The sequence below is a fragment of the Malus domestica genome, chromosome 06 (genome assembly GCF_042453785.1).
Source record: "Malus domestica chromosome 06, GDT2T_hap1".
Classification (NCBI taxonomy): domain Eukaryota; kingdom Viridiplantae; phylum Streptophyta; class Magnoliopsida; order Rosales; family Rosaceae; genus Malus; species Malus domestica.
In genome coordinates, this window is record NC_091666.1 from 6,653,997 (window position 1) to 6,671,483 (window position 17,487).

The 17,487-nt window shown below is 39.1% G+C and overlaps 3 protein-coding genes and 1 non-coding gene across 4 annotated transcripts; 1 reads left to right on the forward strand and 3 right to left on the reverse strand.

The window, feature by feature from the left end:
* Nucleotides 1–3,918: 3,918 nt before the first annotated feature.
* On the forward strand, nucleotides 3,919–7,666 carry LOC103436978 (ras-related protein RABD2c). Its single transcript, XM_008375443.4, has 8 exons — nucleotides 3,919–5,685; nucleotides 6,022–6,094; nucleotides 6,214–6,261; nucleotides 6,343–6,390; nucleotides 6,597–6,668; nucleotides 6,765–6,920; nucleotides 7,041–7,144; nucleotides 7,325–7,666. The coding sequence occupies exons 1-8, from the start codon at nucleotides 5,672–5,674 to the stop codon at nucleotides 7,416–7,418; spliced, it is 609 nt and encodes a 202-aa protein (XP_008373665.1). The 5' UTR covers nucleotides 3,919–5,671; the 3' UTR covers nucleotides 7,419–7,666.
* A 240-nt stretch (nucleotides 7,667–7,906) lies between these two features.
* On the reverse strand, nucleotides 7,907–10,519 carry LOC103436979 (pentatricopeptide repeat-containing protein At4g16835, mitochondrial). The gene has a single exon (XM_008375444.4). The coding sequence runs from the start codon at nucleotides 10,336–10,338 to the stop codon at nucleotides 8,311–8,313; it is 2,028 nt and encodes a 675-aa protein (XP_008373666.3). The 5' UTR covers nucleotides 10,339–10,519; the 3' UTR covers nucleotides 7,907–8,310.
* On the reverse strand, nucleotides 10,475–10,547 carry TRNAE-CUC (transfer RNA glutamic acid (anticodon CUC)). Its single transcript has one exon. It is a non-coding gene; the product is annotated as a tRNA-Glu (tRNA).
* A 1,372-nt stretch (nucleotides 10,548–11,919) lies between these two features.
* Nucleotides 11,920–14,924, reverse strand: LOC103436980 (RGG repeats nuclear RNA binding protein A-like). Its single transcript, XM_008375445.4, has 7 exons — nucleotides 14,456–14,924; nucleotides 13,330–13,651; nucleotides 13,167–13,232; nucleotides 12,914–13,049; nucleotides 12,632–12,790; nucleotides 12,498–12,554; nucleotides 11,920–12,234 (listed from the first exon to the last, which is right to left on the reverse strand). Exons 1-7 carry the CDS (start codon nucleotides 14,628–14,630, stop codon nucleotides 12,052–12,054), a joined length of 1,098 nt encoding a protein of 365 aa, XP_008373667.1. The 5' UTR covers nucleotides 14,631–14,924; the 3' UTR covers nucleotides 11,920–12,051.
* Between the last annotated feature and the right edge of the window lie 2,563 nt (nucleotides 14,925–17,487).

Genomic DNA, 17,487 nt, shown 5'->3' on the forward strand with positions numbered 1-17,487 from the left:
AGAGTGCATTTATCCTTGGGAGGTTGATTTCAGACAATTATTTGGTGGCTATGGAGGTTGCCTATTATATGCATAAAAGATCTTCGGGGATGAATGGTTTAATGGCTTTGAAGCTTGATGTAAGTAAGGCTTACGACCGCTTAAAGTGGAATTTTTTGGAGGCAATTATGATCAGGATGGGATTTTCAACAAGTTGGGTTCGTATGATTATGCTATGTGTAACTACTCTGACATACTCCTTCAAGGTAAATGGTGAACCAGTGGGATATGTTCAGTTAAGAAGGGGTATTAGGCAAGGAGATCCCCTCTCCCCGTATTTATTTGTCATGTGTGCTGAGGGTCTTTTGACTTTACTCATTAGGGCTGAATCTATAGGTGCTTTGCACGGAATCAAGGTGGGTCGTAGTGCCCCGAGCATCCATCATCTATTCTTTGCATATGATAGTTTCCTGTTTGCAAGGGGTACGCTGGAAGAATGAATAAGTATTAAGCAGGTGCTGAATGTGTATGAAGCAGTTTCGTGACAAACGGTGAATTTAGAAAAGAGTTGTGTCTCGTTTAGTTCTAATCTCACAGATCATGATCAACAGCTCCTGGCCAATTGTCTTGGTATGAGGCGTGTGGAGTTCCATGATAAATATCTTGGATTATCGGTACTTATCCAGAAATCGAAGAAAGAATCTTTCGTGTATGTGAAGGATCATCTTTGGAAAAAGTTGCATAGTTGGAGTGGTGGCTAGTTGAGCAGTGCGGGTCGAGAATTGTTGGTCAAAACGGTGGCACAAGCTTTGCCTATGCATTCTATGCAATGCTTTCTTCTTCTCGGGTCTTTTTGTGAAAAATTAAATTTAATGATTGCCAAGTTTTGGTGGAGTGGTGATTCGAGCAAGAGGAATATTCATTGGCTCAATTGGCGCCAATTGTGTAAGGCTAAACAGGAGGCTGGGTTTCAGAGACTTATATGATTTTAATCTTGCTCTTTTGGCTAAGCAAGCTTGGCATTTTATTCAACAACCTGAGTCACTAGCGTTTAGAGTGTTTAAAGCCCGTTATTTTCCAAATGTTGATTTTCTAAGTGCTTGCGTAAAGTCCAATTGTTCGTATGTATGGAGGAGTATCGCGGCAGCTCAATCAGTAATTCTTAAAGGTTGTCATTGGCAAGTGTGAGATGGGTCATCTATCAAGATTTGGAGGGATAATTGGCTTCCCAAGGACATTTTTTTCCATGTGTTGAGCCATCCAGCGGTTGATTGGAGTATGGATTCCATAATGGACAACCTGTTTGTTACAGGTTTACCCCAATGGCATGTGGCTTTGGTTAAGAAGTTATTTTCTCAAGAGGAAACGGATCTCATTTTGAGTATTCTATTAAGCTTTCGTTCGACCCTGGATCGTAGAATCTGGCACTTTGAATGGAGTGGGAAGTTCATAGTACAAAGTGCGTATCATGTGGCTAAGTCTCTTGTGTCTTCCACAAGAGCAGGTGCTAGTGGGTCTAATTCAAAGCCTGATGACGGATGAAGTAAGTTGTTGAGGAAAATTTGGAATGCTTGTGTGCCTAGGAAATTTAGAATTTGTGCCTGGCGAGCATGTATGAATGTTTTGCCCATGCAGACCAATCTTGTTAGGCGACGGGTGGATGTGGAGAATGTGTGCAATATTTGTGGATGCTATGGCGAGTCAACTGAGCATGTATTCAGGGATTGCAACTTAGCTAAAATCGTTTGGTTTGGAGGTCTAGGGATTAGGGTCGAGGAGGACGACCAATCTCAATTTAGTTAATGTTGCAATGCAGTCCTCTACAATGGCATTTGATCTTTGTTTGATGCTTTTATGGAGATTATGGAAGAATAGGAACGATGTGGTTTGGGAGGGAAAACGGGTTAGGGCACAGATTCTGGTGATCGAGTCTGATGGTTGGCTGCGACAATATCAGTAGTGGTATAAAAGGAGTCGGTCAATACCCAATAACCCTCCGCAATGTTGGCAAAAACCAGATGGTTGTTGGGTGAAGTGTAATTTCAACTGAGCATAGATTCAGCAAGGTTTGAGGGGTGGTTTTGGTGTCATCTTGCGAAATCATTGGGAAGGTTTTATCGCTAGAGCTGCAGGTTTAATTGGCAAGACTAGATCTACGTTCCATACAGAGCTCTTTGCTGCTCGTCAAACACTTTTATTGGCTCAAACGTTTTGTCCTGTTGGTGCAAGGATGGTGTTTGAAGGTGATGCGAGCATGGTTTTGACCGCCATGCAGAGGCAAGAGGAAGATTGCTCAGTCTTATAACCTATTATTAATGATCTGCGCTTCTTACTTCAGTTGTTCCCTCAGGTGAAATTGAATTATGTGCAGCGGAGCGGTAATACGGAAGCACATCGGTTGGCTCGTTTTGGAGTTCGAGGTATTCAACAATTCTTGTGGTTTGAAGCCCCCCTAATTTTATTAGGGATGTTCTCTTTGATGAAAGTTTGTAGGTTGGATTGGTTTTGTATTGTCATGTAAGGATAGGTTTTGTTGTGCGGGACGCTCTTTTCCTTCGACTGGTTGAAAGCCCCTACAAGGTTTTTATCGAGGCCCAACAAGCACACTATCCTTAGTATGTATGTGATCTCTGCTTTGCAATAAAGATCGTATTTTACTAAACAAAATATATATATCGCGTTTTTTATTTTTTATTTTTTTATTATTAGCACATCACTCTACATACTGTTAAATACATTCCATATAAAAATTTATTAGTAACTTACTATGCATACAATATTATTGAAAGTGATGAAGGAAAGCTTTCTTCTTTGAGCTCAAAACCTCATCTCTTCCAACTAAAATCTATCGTCTACAAATGTGTCAAATGCCATCATGGTTGCATATGAGAAAGAGAAGCCAAGGTCTAAAAGATTTGGCATGGGGCTCATAAGGAGCTAGGGAAATTTCTAACTGACAAAATCCTAAAATTGATAGACAACTGTAACCTGGAATGAACAAAAAATTAGACTTTTAGGATAATGCTAGGAATATCAAAATTTTAAACTAAATTTATAAACCAAATGATGTGGATGTTGATAATTAAGTTATTACTTAAATATTGATTAACGTGCTTATTTCCTATTTGTAACACATCATTTGATTTACAAATTTAATTTTCTCAACATTATCATTTTGTGTTTGATTTTAATTAATAATTTTTCGATTCGAAATTAAAATCAAACATAAAAGGACAATGCTATGGGGATCAAATTTATAAACCAAATAATGTGTCATCAATATGAAATAAGTACGTTAAGCGACACTTAATTAATAATTCAAGGCTTATTATATTAACATCCCACAAATTGTTGAATAAACCCTACATACTTAATACACCCTACATTAGCCCTTTCACTTAAAATTATCTTAATACACCCCACATACTTTCCCATAATACCTCCACACCCCACATTCTCAATATACACCTTATATTGCGTACATACACCCCACATTCTCAATATACACCTTATATTGTGTACATACACCTTATATTGTGTACATACACCTAGGGCTGGAAAAAAATACCGAAAATCCCAAACCATACCGAAACCAAATCGAAAAAATATCGAACCAAAAATCCCGAAAATTTTAGTACCGAAACCAAACCGATCCCAAATTGTTCGATATGGGATTCAGTCTCACACTTTGAAAATTTCGGTATTCCCGAACCGAACTATAATATATATATACATACATACATACATACATACATGTGTATATGTGTGTGTGTCAATGTGTGTGTTGGAATGTGTAATGTTTTATTATTATATTATTAAAATAACTAAAGTGCGGTGTGGTGGTGCTGACAAAAGTTGCATTAAGCACATTGGAATGGGATGGGTTGCGTGCTTGCTTTCTAAAAGACAAAGCCCTGTCTTTCCTCCCCCTTATTTTTTGTCTCAATGTCATCAGTCATCTCTCTCTCGTATTATCTCCCTCTCTAGACTACATCCCATAAATCTCTCTCTTTCTCTCTCTACAACCTAGAAACCACTTAACCTTTTCTTCCACCCAATCCAAAACCTTCGCCTCTCATCCCTACTCACTCGCTCTCATTTCATTTCACCTTTCATCTGCCTTCACTCAGTCTCAGGCTCTCTCTTTCTCGGATTCGAAGCTTAGCAGCCACCCACCGTCTAACAATCTGACTCCAACGAACTATCTCCACTCCGGCCACCACCACACCTCACGGCTTCATCCCCACCTCCGGTTCTCTTCAGTGATTCACTGTGTGTGTGGGATTTTGAATTAAGGTTAGGGTTTCGAATTGGGGCTTAGGGTTTCGAATTGGGGGCTCAGGTCAGGAGGATGACATAGGTCTTTCTCTTCACTCTATTTCTCTCTCGACCATAAATCTTTCACTAATTCATTGTCACTATGTCTTTGATTTCAATTTGGATTTTTAATGCAGGTTTGGATGATTTCAATTTTAATCTAGATGATTTGGATTCTGATGATGTTCGGTTTCGGGAAATTCCGAAATACCGAAAACATTTCTAGAATCCCAAAATTTAAGAATCCTGAAATTTCGGTTCGGAATCGGTCATGAGATTGTCGTCCTGAAAATTTTCGATTCGGGATTTGAAATGCCATTTTTGGTTCGGTATCACATACCAAACAGCCCTACATACACCCCACATTTCTTTTATCTTATAACACTCGTTTTTTATTTTCAGGGATTGATCTAACCATTTGAACATTTAGTTTGCCGAAAGATCTCAAATCATTTGAGCGTTTAGTTTACCAAATGATTTCAAAATGATGATTTGAAATCATCTTAGTATAGTTTGTATCGACAGATGTCTACCTTCGTTAAGTAGGGTAACATCAGCAATGGCTTATTAATAAGTTCATGAACTTCAATTATGCAGTGTGGGAATTTTATTTTGATTATTGCGTGGCTAGTTTTAAGACGTTTACTCTTGGAAATATTTGAAATATTTGAAGCTGCACTTCCAAACGAATTTGAGATATTTGAAGCTGCATCTTTACATTGATGGACATAAATGGAGGTGGTTAGTTGTGCGATTTCACATTTTGATAGTTGAGAAGATAAATAATACATTAAGAGTGATTTGGAGTGTATTTAGAATTTTTTTTTAAAAAAAAAACCTAATAAGATCAAAATTGTCATTGCATAATAAGGTAAATAAGTCATTTAATATTAAATTTTAATCTGGAAGCATTCAACATTTTATGGGGTACTAATATAAAAGCCTAATCCAATCATTAGCAACCACATATATGATTTACACAATTTGATTTAAAAATTTAATCTCTTTACCGTTATCTGACATAAAATTATTTCAATGCACCATTTTGGTAAATTCATTCATCAAAGAGATTACACGTGGCGGAATCAGGTCCCTGTTACTACGTCACAGGCACGATACACAAAATTCCGACATTTTAGGGTGCCCTTTTATGATGCACAAACACGATACGCACCAAAGGGCACCATCGTCTCTGTTCTTCGTTCCCTCCCTCCCTCCTCCTTGGTTTCTCCTTCTTCACAATCCTCTTCGTCTTCCTCTTCCACTTCCCTTCTCTCTCTCCGTCTCTCCGGCGAAGATCTCAGGCATCGCGGCAACTGCTCGTTGGGACTAGAATTTCTCCCCAATTTCTCGCGACTCGTTCTAAGTCCAAGCCATGAATCCCGAATAGTGAGTTCAATCCGACGATTCTTCTAATTTTTTAAAATTTTGTATTTGAATTTTATGCCAAAGATCGAATTCGATTTTGTATGCGATGATTTTAGAACCTCAATTTTATTGGAAAAATTAGTTTAATTTAAATTTCTGAATTTTAGTCTGCATAATTGAGGGTTTTGGAGTGTAGATCCAGACAGCTGACGATCAGATCCGTTGAACTTTCCTGTTAGATTCGTAATTCATGTAAAATTGTGGGGTTGAGTTGCTGTTCTTGATAATTTTGATTGTTGTATACAGTTTAGGGATTGCGAATTGTGATGAGTAACTTGAGTTTTGAATTATGTGCAGTGACTATTTGTTTAAGCTTTTGCTGATTGGAGATTCCGGTGTCGGCAAGTCATGTCTACTTCTGCGGTTTGCTGTAAGTTGTAGTCGATTAGTCATTGAATTTCTTAATTTTATTTTCCGTCATTGCGATTGGCTTTACGGTGATTGAGAATTTTTCTTTCGGATTGATGAATTTCGTTTTTCGCAAACCAGGATGACTCATACTTGGATAGCTACATCAGCACAATTGGAGTTGACTTTGTAAGTATTTCTTGAGTTTTACATCACCGATTTCTTTGATTAACTCTTGCTAATCGATGTGTTATCTATTGTGTTGTTTAGAAAATTCGCACTGTTGAGCAGGATGGGAAGACTATCAAACTTCAAATTGTAAGGTTTTATTGTGTTATTGTTTAATGCGCCACAGATTGAGATTTGTTCTGTTGAAGTTTTCTATCTTGATTAAATTGGCAACTGTTTTGGATATGTTCAAATGAAAATCTGGTTTTGTTAAGTTTAACCAGTTATGTAAACAATGTCTCATCTCGCTTTTTCTGTGGTCGATTTCTAATTACTGGTTCTTTTGGGGCGTGCAGTGGGATACTGCTGGCCAAGAACGTTTTAGGACAATTACTAGCAGCTACTACCGTGGTGCTCATGGTATCATTGTAAGTGTGTTGTCGCCTCATAATTTGTTATTTTTTCCTTCTTTGCTCGTGGTGTAAGATGGATATTCGTCTTATGCTGTTGGGTTTTTCTTGCAGGTTGTTTACGATGTCACAGACCAAGAGAGCTTCAACAATGTTAAGCAATGGCTGAATGAAATTGACCGATATGCAAGTGAAAATGTGAACAAGCTTCTAGTTGGAAACAAGTGCGATCTAACAGCAAATAAAGTTGTATCCTATGAGACAGCCAAGGTAAATATTAACTAGGAGATTCTAAGTTTTACGTATTGTATACTGTTGATGGACTTCTTTTACCCACTCATGGAGATGTGAAGTACAATGATTTTATTTTCTTCTGTTTCCTTTCTCTAGGCATTTGCAGATGAAATTGGAATCCCGTTCATGGAAACAAGTGCTAAGAATTCCACTAATGTTGAGCAGGCCTTCATGGCTATGGCTGCTGAGATCAAGAACAGGTACTTTTAATGCATGTTTTTTTTTTTTTTAGTCGTCTTTGTATAGCTCAGTAGGAACCCGTCTTCTCATAATTTTGCTCATTGGCAACATAAAGTTCAGATCTTCTGTAAAATTTGAGTCTGCTATAGTTACGATTGCGTAGTTCTAGCCGCCTGACTTCTAAAACATTCTACCTGCAGGATGGCAAGCCAACCGATGAACAACGCCAGGCCTCCAACGGTGCAGATTAGGGGACAGCCTGTGAACCAAAAGTCTGGTTGCTGCTCTTCTTAGAGGGGGGAAAAGTAATTGGTGGAGCGGGGGAAATGATATGATTATCCGGTGTTCCTCGTGGCATGTAAAACTAGTTGTTTCATCATAACGTTTTGATAAGAAGATTATTCGTCATGATTCTGTTCTTGTCAGTTGTCAGCACTTTGTTAAAGATTCCATTCTTTTCAATGTATTTGTTTTCGAAAACTTTGTACAAAAATTAGGAATATTGGTGAATAGCAGTATTTGCCTTGTTCTGTTCCCCAAAATGTGAAAGATGCATGATTTTATTTTCCATTGTTTCAGCAACCGCGTTGTGATCGATATGAGTTTAGTACGTCACAGAATGTATGAAAATATCTCCATTTTTAACGAATATTGTTCTCCAGTGCCAAGTGTAATGACTCAACAAACATCTTCCTTGTCCATGTTCGGTTGAATACCGCTATTTTTTTGATCTAGCGGTATCTCTCTCCAATAGTCAAGTTGTAGGGAAGATGAATTCGAACTGAAGAAGAAAAGAGAGAATATATTCTTGTGAATTTAATTTGCATTCTCATTCCAGAGTACAAAGAAGGTTAGCATGGAGTTCGTAAGTTCTCAGAAAATCCTTCCTAAGCTCGAGTGAGCGTCACAGGCTTCCCTTCAAACAGCAGTGTAAGCTCAGACGGTGTTACTGCGGCATCGGGTTCAGAAAGAACTCCGAGCAGAGGTCGCAAGACCGTCTATTACGTGTAGATTTGTGGTGTTATGCCTGAAGTATGTGTTCTGGTTTCGTTGAGCAGATTGTTATGACTCTTACTATCCCTTTGCGACATCCATGGGAGTACTGCTTTGCTTGCCCCCCAAGTACCGCCAGTCAACTGGAACACTGCAGGGAAAATAACCATTGCAGCTACGGACTTCTGTACATTTACCAGTAATCTCCACAAGAACAAACCCCATTTCTGAAATGATGAAACCTTGTGGTATCTCTAACTATTATTTCCCTTTCTTCAATTGCTGATATGTACTTGGTGGCACGATGGCAATCCCCGCATACTCTCAAGTTTTTGAAGATGCGAATCGGGCTTCCTAACGGCACTTTTATAAGCCCGAATGCAATTGCTAGTTTTTCGCTGTGCCATAACAGAAGCTGCTGTTTCTGCTCTTCCCCAACGTCATGTAATGCAAATTCAAGATCTGGAACATAGCCTGCCAACTTCATTTTGCGGTCGAGCTCAAACAGTTTTTCATGTATAGATGGCAACTCTGGGTGTGCCCGATCACTTGATCTGAACTCATGCACTACACTCTGCACCTCAATCCAACTATACCCAGGTGTCTTCACTACCCCATTTTCTTTCATCGATCGCCTGACCTTCGCAACATGGTCCCATCTGTTTGTTGCAGCATAAACATTAGCAAGTTGAACATATCCAGCTGCACTCGCTGGATCAAGATCGAGCAATTTCTTGGCAGCAAACTCAGCTAGCTCCAAGTTCTTGTGGATCCGACAAGCACCCAAAAGAGTTCCAAAAATGGCGGAATGTGGTTCAAATGGCATTTTCTTAATCAGATCCACAGCTTCAACTAGCCTACCAGCTCGACCAAGAAGGTCTACCATACACGTATAGTGGTCTGGCTTTGCTTCAACTCCATAATCCCTTGCCATCGAATCAAAATACCGAACCCCAAGATCTACTAGTCCTGCATGGTTGCAAGCCATTAACACAGCAACAAACGTTATCCAATCTGGCTCTGTTCCCTCATTCCTCATCTGATCAAACAACTGGAGCGCTTTAAGACCTGCTCCGTGCTGAGCATAACCAGCAACCATTGCATTCCAAGTAACAACGTCCTTTCGTTCCATGTCAGTGAACAATTTCCGAGCATCCTCCAAATTACCACACTTACAATACATGCTAACCAAAGAGGTTACTGCAGTTGTATCATTATATAACTGAAATTTGTAGACCAGTTGATGCACTTGCTTACCCATCTTCAATGCTGATAGGTTACTGCAACCCAGTAGAACACTACTCAAACTTGACGGGTTTGGCCAAACCCCATCTCCGATCATTGACCTAAACACTTTCAAACCCTCTTCAGCTCGACAATTTTCAACATAACCCGATATCATAGCATTCCAAGATACTAAATTTTTTACTGGCATATCTCTAAACAATTTCTCGGCCAATTCAATCTTCCCAAACTTCATATACCCTGTAACCATAGCAGTCCACGCCACAACACTCTTAACCGCTGCCACCACAAACAACTCCACAGCCATGTCCAAATCCCCACATTTGACATACCCCGAAATCATTGCACTCCATGAGACACTGTTCTTCTCTGGCATCACCGAAAACAACTCATGAGCTTCCCTCATCTTCCCGTTTTCAGCAAAACCCGATATCATAGTATTCCAAGATGCCGTGTCCTTAACCGGCATCTTATGAAAGAATTTCAAAGCAGCATCAACATCCAAATTGTGCAAATGACAAGCCAACATAATATTATACGAACAAGAGTCTGGTTCAGGACATTTCTCAAACACCTCACAGGCTTCTTTCATTTTCCCGGGCGTTTTCGCGTACCCGGATAAAATCGAATTCCAAGTAACTGTCGTCCTAAACGTCATCTTCTCAAACACCCCAAGAGCAGAATCTAAATCCCCAGCTCGAACGTAGCTGGTAATCATCTTGTTTGACCTAATGACATCACCAAACTCAGGTTGATCAAACGGTGTAGATTGATTGCAGAAACTGTAACTGGTCGACACCAAGTGGGTTTGTTGTGGTGGGCGGGAAGGGAAGTTGGCGGGAAGAGCTTCTTTGTTGGGATTGGAATGAGGGTTTTGGATTGTGAAGGTGGAGAGGGGGGAGGTTTGGTGTTTGGTTGGTGGGAAAATTTTGGACACCAACCACGGTTGTGCTTTTGTGTTTCTAAGATTTGCCATGGTTGGCAACTTGGCAGTGAGAAAACAAAAAGATTGAGTTTACTACAGCTCTTGCTCAAACATTTAAGTAATATGAATTCAATTCAATTCCACAGAGTCGATTGATGCCCTGATAAAATAAAAACGGTAAAATGATTTCCGTTGCCGGGACTTGAACCCGGGTCTTTCGGGTGAGAGCCGAATATCCTGACCAACTAGACTACAACGGACTCGTTTATTCAAAGACGGACCTTGTGCGTACCCTTCCTCACCCCACGGTGGTTTGACCACAACAAAATTTTTTTATCCTACCAAGTAGAATGGGCTGTATGAATCCTAAAACGCAACTGCACTCGGTTTGCTCTAAATCTTCCATTAGCTACAAGTACTTCATACATTTTCTCACTTTCCAAGTCTTCCTAGGCTTTTCTCTACCTTTTTTGCCATGAGCTTTTGTTTCATAATCACATATTCTAACCGGACTATCTATAGGTCTTCGTTTTACATTTGTTGTTTAACCATGGTTAACAAATTAAAAATAAATTATAAAAATGAGAGAAGAATGCTTGGACATTCTTGTAATGGTTTGAAACTGATATTAAAATTATTTTGATTTCTCACTGCCACTTTATTTGCTAAAGCATAGGTAGTAAAATTGTTCTAATAATGACTTCTCCTACGTTTTTAATACATTTAATCGAAAAATACGTAGATCCCCTTTACACTCTGTAGTCCAATATTTCAAAAATCATAAATTATATTGATCGAGGAGGAATGGTTGATTCCATTCTCATTCATTCTTTTGTTTTGTTTAGGTTTTTACTTGCATGACTCGTGACTCTCTTCAAACTGTGTAAGCATGTCATTACTCTCTATCTTCAAAGTGTGTAGGCATGCCATTACTCTATATAGAACATACTATAACACTATCATATTTCCGAATTGTAATGCGAATCAAATTTAAAAAAACAATGCTGGGTAGACTAACTTTTTAGACTAAATTTGTAAATCATACGATATGTTGCCAATAAAAAATAAGGAAAACTAATGAAAATGGTTTGAAAACTTCGAGTTTTAATGATAAGGACAAAATAAAGGGTAAAGTGAATAGTACCAGGATTGACTTTTTAGTGTAAAAATATGGTTTTTCGTTAAAGTAAACAGTACCGGATGTTTTTCGTTAAAGTTCCCTAAAAAATAAGCACGTTAACAGAAGTTGACTGAAATGGTAAGACATTCTGGTTAAGATTAGGCACTTGATGGAGTCCCGCATCAACCGATGGAGTCTCAATCAACGGATAAGTAAACAAGCCAACTGTTTCTCAAATAGTCCGTTGCAGATTAATTATACCGCTCTCTCCCTCTCATAACGTAACACAGAACACGATATGAGAGATCGAGAGAGCGTATAAAACCCGATTCATGCGTGGTTTTATCTCATCGGACTATTAGAGAAAAGCGAGGTTGTAAAGGTCGTTAACGCCAGACGGATTATAATTAGCACAACCCTTTGAAGCAAGAAAGATTATAACTAATGCATGACGCCAAACAGACTCGGTCCTTAACCTATTCCAACTCAAAACTGATGCATGACGACTAGTCTGCCACTCAAAAAAGTGCATAGATAATTAAAATAGTTCTTAATATTCTCCTGTGAGTAGTCTGCCACTCTAAAGGTATCACATAAACACCCAAATGCATTCAAAGCATAGAGCTGGAAGAACCGGGAACCTCTCACTTCCCACCGAGGGAGGGGAACTGCCCGGGGTCCTCAATGGAGGGAGCTGCCACATTGCTTGAATAACCTCCAGGTCCTCCACTGTATCCACCTCTTGGCCCACGACCACGGCCTCGACCGCGACCACCATAGTACCTCTCGCCCTCAGCGGGCTTCAGAAACTGATTAATGCTAACAGACTGCACACAAATATGGATAACAGTCAGTCATCTGATCATTTCAACAATTGGAAACCAATCCTATCCTCCAAGTTTAACCCTGATGTACCCGTTTTGATAACCAATGGTGACTAAGCACTAGAGGTTTCGGGTACAGGAGAACTAATGTCCAATTTCTCAACACAAAATCTTCCACAACATAGCAATGAAAGGAATAATCACTCGAGAAACAGAATAGAACCACAGAATAAAAAGACCAATCAGGTATAAAAAGAAAAGGCAACCTTCTTGGCTCTCTCTTCTTTCTCAGCAGCCTCTTTGCGCTTATCCTTCTCAGAACCCTGACAAACAATAGCAAAGTAAATATGATAGCCATATCGCATAAAAGAGTAGTACATCTAGGGTATCCATCACCTACCAGCTTGATAAAGATTTCATCATTTTCCTTCTTGTTTGAAAGCAGCTGCATGGCCTTCAAGTCTTTGTCTACATCAACCTTTCTTTCCTCGGTCTTCAATGCAAGCAGAGCCTTCCTCTTCTCTTCAAGCACCTTCTCGTACTCTTCCAATGTCATTTCCTATAACAATGTGAAACAATGTAAGAGTTTAATACAAGGATACGATCAGAAAATCCAATTGCAGCCATTATATCTATGGTATCCAGAAAAGTAACATCAACAATGTGAAAAAATATAATTTACCTTCTCCTCCTCAGACTCCTTCTCTTCCGTCTCATTCACAGTGCTATCCTTGTTGGCATCTGCAGCCTCATTCTCTCCCGACTGCTTCTCAGCACCAAAATTCTTCTCAGTTTCAGTGCCAGGCTCCTCAATCTCCCTAATATATAGCAAAAATGTGTATGCAAGTAAGGTACATACCAAACAAATGTGAAACAATTTGTTTTGTAAAGTTCTAGTTTGAAATTCATCTTGAAATCAGAATATAAATACTTACGGAGCAATGTCATCGGAGGGTGTTCCCCAATTCCCCCGTCCAGACCCTTCACGCTTAATATCACTCCTGATATTCCAAATATATTCAATATCAAAATGAAGAAAGCAGAAAGATCCACACATGAAAAGTTAAATATATAAAGAACTGATTGTAAAATACTAACCCACGTCCTGTACCACTGTGACGATCAAAAACCCTCCGAGGGCGTTCCCCTTCACCATCCTCACCATTCTTGTAACCACCACGACGCCCACCACGGAAGGAGCCACGAGGAGCACCATAGCCACCACGTCTTTCAGAGGCTTTCCCATCTCCCTCTTCAGATGGTCTGTAGCCACCAGAAAAACCATTGGTGTTCTCATTGCTGATTGGATCTCGATTAAATTCACCACCACCACCTCCTCCACCACGCCCACGACTGAACCCACGTCCACCGCCACTACCACGGCCACCTCCACGGCCACCTTCATACTTTCCATCCCTCACTGCATATGTTACACACGGTTATTTGATATGCATAATAATTAAAACATTATTTGTATAAAATATAACCATATCCATATGTGATTCAAGAGAGGACCATAAAAAATCTTTCCAGTACCTCGACGAAAAGCACATGTTATTGAGCAGAAAAACTTCACTACTAATGTGTAATAAAATATGAATGATACCTCTGCTAAACCAACAGAAATTCGACAGTTTATTTTTAAATTTGAGCCACACGAACTATAAGAATAAGGGTTTACCATCTCAAAGTACTTAAAAACAAAATACTTTCCGTTAACTGGCATCCCCTGACCGTACCTCTTAATAAGATAATAATCAATCAGATGTCAAAGTATAAAAATTGGGACATTAAAAGCACGATCGTGCCACGATTCATTAGATTTCAATTTACCAGTTCTAATGGTTCAATCTCAATTTGGAGATGGAAAACTTACCACAATAAAAACCCAATACAGTCTTTGTTAATTACCCTAGAAAACCAAACTCTATGAACATCCACTGCCACACATACAGAAAACTTAACACCACATCACATCAGATATGTACAATATCAATGAAGAATCCCCCAAATATCAATAACTTATCAAAACAACCACTTTTAACTTCAACAAAAAACACAACAAAAAAACACTTTCTCAATGGAATCCAACAAGTGAGAATAAGATAACAAATAGATTAAAATGCAAATTTTAATCTCCATTTCCAAGCAAACCCAACAATGTTTTCAGCAAACAAAACCCAGAAATGAAGTTAAGCAGCAAAGAAATGAATAGAAAAGAGACCAGATTGTGCAGGGGGGAGTGGCTTGGAGGGAAGCTTAGCAGGCTGAGCAGGCTGGGTCTGCTGGGGTTTCTTGGGCTGCGCCACCGGCAGCTTCTGCTGCTGAGCAGCGAGAAGTTGACTTGGGTCCTCATTGTCGTCATCCCCCAAGAGATCGAAAGGGTTCGCGGTTGCCATTTCTGCAGCTCCGAAAAGTCCGATTCAATACCCTACAAAATTCCCACCGACTTTGAAAAGCAACCACGAAACCCTTCACTGATTATTCGAATCCATGTATCGGAGATTGGCTGCTGGGAGTTTTAGGGTTTAGAGTTTGCTGTTTGGGAGCAAAGAAAGTTGGAGTGAAAACTTGCTGCTGTTGGTGGCGTTGCGGCTGCTGAAAACCCAAACCAATGCGGCACAGAGAAATATAAGTGACAAAACCTGATCTTAAAAACCCTAATGGATATTACTAGTCTGCGGCCGGGTTTATGTTAAGCTTTAGGTGCACTGTGCATAACTTGATGGGTAAGTTGTCTTGATGGGGTGCATGGACCAATTGGACATGTGAAGAAAAGGGCCATGTGACCAACTTCCACTTTCTCTGTCATTGTAGAACTTTCAAGGATTTTTTTATTTTTTTTATTTTTTATTTTTTTGAGTTGGAACTTGGGAGTGGTGGTGATCGGTTGATTCAATACAACATCATGTTTTGAGATTGGTAAATGCTAGGGAGACTATGCTTTTAGGTTATATTTTATTAGGTTACATGATGTAATCGTTGATGGTTGGATACCTTGTTTAATGATTTAAACAAAAAAGTCAACCATCAATTGTCAACATCATATGGTCTACAAAATATGGTTCAAGTAAATGATCTTTCTAGCATCCAAGTTCGAACTTCCACCAATGCATTTTTAGGGACATCGCCTCTGCTTTGACTCACACGCTAAAAATACGTTGCCACTTCATGTGGTATTTGGGTTGGATAAGGGGGAAGATTAGTCTACTATTAATGTATGATGAGAGCCTCCTATATTCAAAAAACAAAGATAATAGGAAAAAATAAAACCACTTTCCTTGTTGAGGTGAGGGAATTTGCGAGGTGTATTGCAGTCGGGGTGTTTTGGTGTAAAGACATCTTCTTTTTTAGTACGTTGGAGGGTTAATTTTAAATGGTACATGAAATTGAAGTTATGTAGAGAGTGGATGCAAATTTTTGTACAAGCAATTGACTAGAAAACATGTGAAAAACATATTAATGAGTCAATTGATTAACACCGGTGTGGTGTTTGCCAAATGACTTTCAATGCCCAAGTCAAAGAAACTGAAGAGTTTGTAAAGAGTTATAAATTATCCGATTCCATAAATGACTTGACTATTTATAAAGGTGAAGTCCATCAGTCGCCTTCTATGTAAGGTGACCTGTGGCGCAGTCTCCTCTCCTATGGCGGGAGAAATTGTGGAGGTCTTCTACTTTATCATGAACTTTACATTTAAGATGTGGGCATTAATATGGAATTGTGTAAAGAATGTTGGAACCTAATTGGACTTAAACTCATTTTGATAAGGTCAAATGACATTGAAATTTGAAACAATTAAAGTTAATATATGACAAAACTACATCCCCTTAAAGTATGACGTTGAGGATAACATGCCATACGCTTGAAATCTTGGATGTACTAATTGTCAACTGCTTCTTTAATAGGAGGAAGCAATTACGATTTAGCATCTGTAAAAAGGATTGGTCCTTGCTCATGAGAAAACATGTTCTTTACATTAACTAGCCCAATTCTAATAAGAGCATAAGGTTCCAAGCGAGCAAAAGCTTCTTCCTTGGTGATCATTCAATGGCTTACTCAAGTTACACACATATCTTCTCTCATTACTACTATGACATTTACATGCTTTATATAGTTCATCATCAATTTATAATATTACAATAATGCTAAAGGTAACTCAGTACGAAGGTCATTGAAAACTAACAGTTTTCTTGCAGGAACCACAATCTCAATAGAATTCTTGAACTGATGTTCATATAAGTTTTTCTTGTAGTCGTAGTCGGCAAATTGGCACCAAACAACAATATATCTCCTTAACAAGGTCCAATTTTTCACCACTGCAGCGGAGATGGATGCTCTGCGAAGCCAAACAACTTTTCCGCTAAGTAACCACCGTCATCGTAGATGATTTAATGATTTTACACTTGGTTGTGCGTTTTGTCCAACATCAAACACATTTTGGCTGTGAGAAATCTATCCTCGTGGGTCTATTTTAAAATTACACAATGTTAGAACCTCCTCCACATCTTTCTTGCTCGCACCATAAGTATAACAAAACAACAATACAATTTCACGTGTTAGCATCTTATTAAGCCACTTGGCAGTTACCTATCAATACCCCCCCTAAAACTAATCTTACAAAGTAAGATTACACTCATATTTGTCATCCAACTAATACCAAGCCAAGTATATAATCATAATATTCGAACAATCAACATGTGTGGACGGTCAAAGGTTTTCAATCTCAGGAAACTTCAACTTCAGTTCATGGTATATTTCCCAGGTGGCATCATCCTTGGAATGGTGTTGCCATTGGACTAAAACCTCTGTGACTGCAGCATAGCCCTCTTGATCATTCTCCGATCTAGGATTGCAACTAGTACATCTTGCAAAATTCCAGTATCCGTAATCACTGGTAGGGTTACTGTCACTTGTACTTGGGGTCCTAAATGTTTCTTCAAGCAAGAGACATGGAAAACAGGATGCAACTTGGTGCTCTCTGGAAGTTGCATCTTATAAGCCACTGGTCTGATCTTGGATATTATCTGATAAGGACCATAAAACCTAGGTTGTAATTTATGAAATGCATACAATGCCAAGGATTTGAGTTGATAGGGAATCAACCTCAAGTAAACCCAATCTCCTAGAACAAATTGTCTTTCCGTTCGACATTTATCTACTTGAACCTTCATTCGACATTGAGCTGCTTCGAGGTTAGACTTGAGAATAGATAGCATTCTATTCCGCTCTTGTAGGGCTTGATCCAGTGATTC

Bases quoted from the DNA above. Each gene is read 5' to 3' on its own strand.
- LOC103436978 (XM_008375443.4), top strand. The intron at 6,921-7,040 runs GTAAATATTAAC...TCCTTTCTCTAG, and splicing joins TATCCTATGAGACAGCCAAG to GCATTTGCAGATGAAATTGG. The intron at 7,145-7,324 runs GTACTTTTAATG...TTCTACCTGCAG, and splicing joins GCTGCTGAGATCAAGAACAG to GATGGCAAGCCAACCGATGA.
- LOC103436979 (XM_008375444.4), bottom strand. From the start codon at position 10,338: ATGGCAAATCTTAGAAACACAAAAGCACAACCGTGGTTGGTGTCCAAA.
- LOC103436980 (XM_008375445.4), bottom strand. From the start codon at position 14,630: ATGGCAACCGCGAACCCTTTCGATCTCTTGGGGGATGACGACAATGAG. The intron at 12,791-12,913 runs GTAAATTATATT...ACATTGTTATAG, and splicing joins AGGAGTCTGAGGAGGAGAAG to GAAATGACATTGGAAGAGTA. The intron at 12,555-12,631 runs GTAGGTGATGGA...ATTGTTTGTCAG, and splicing joins ATGAAATCTTTATCAAGCTG to GGTTCTGAGAAGGATAAGCG.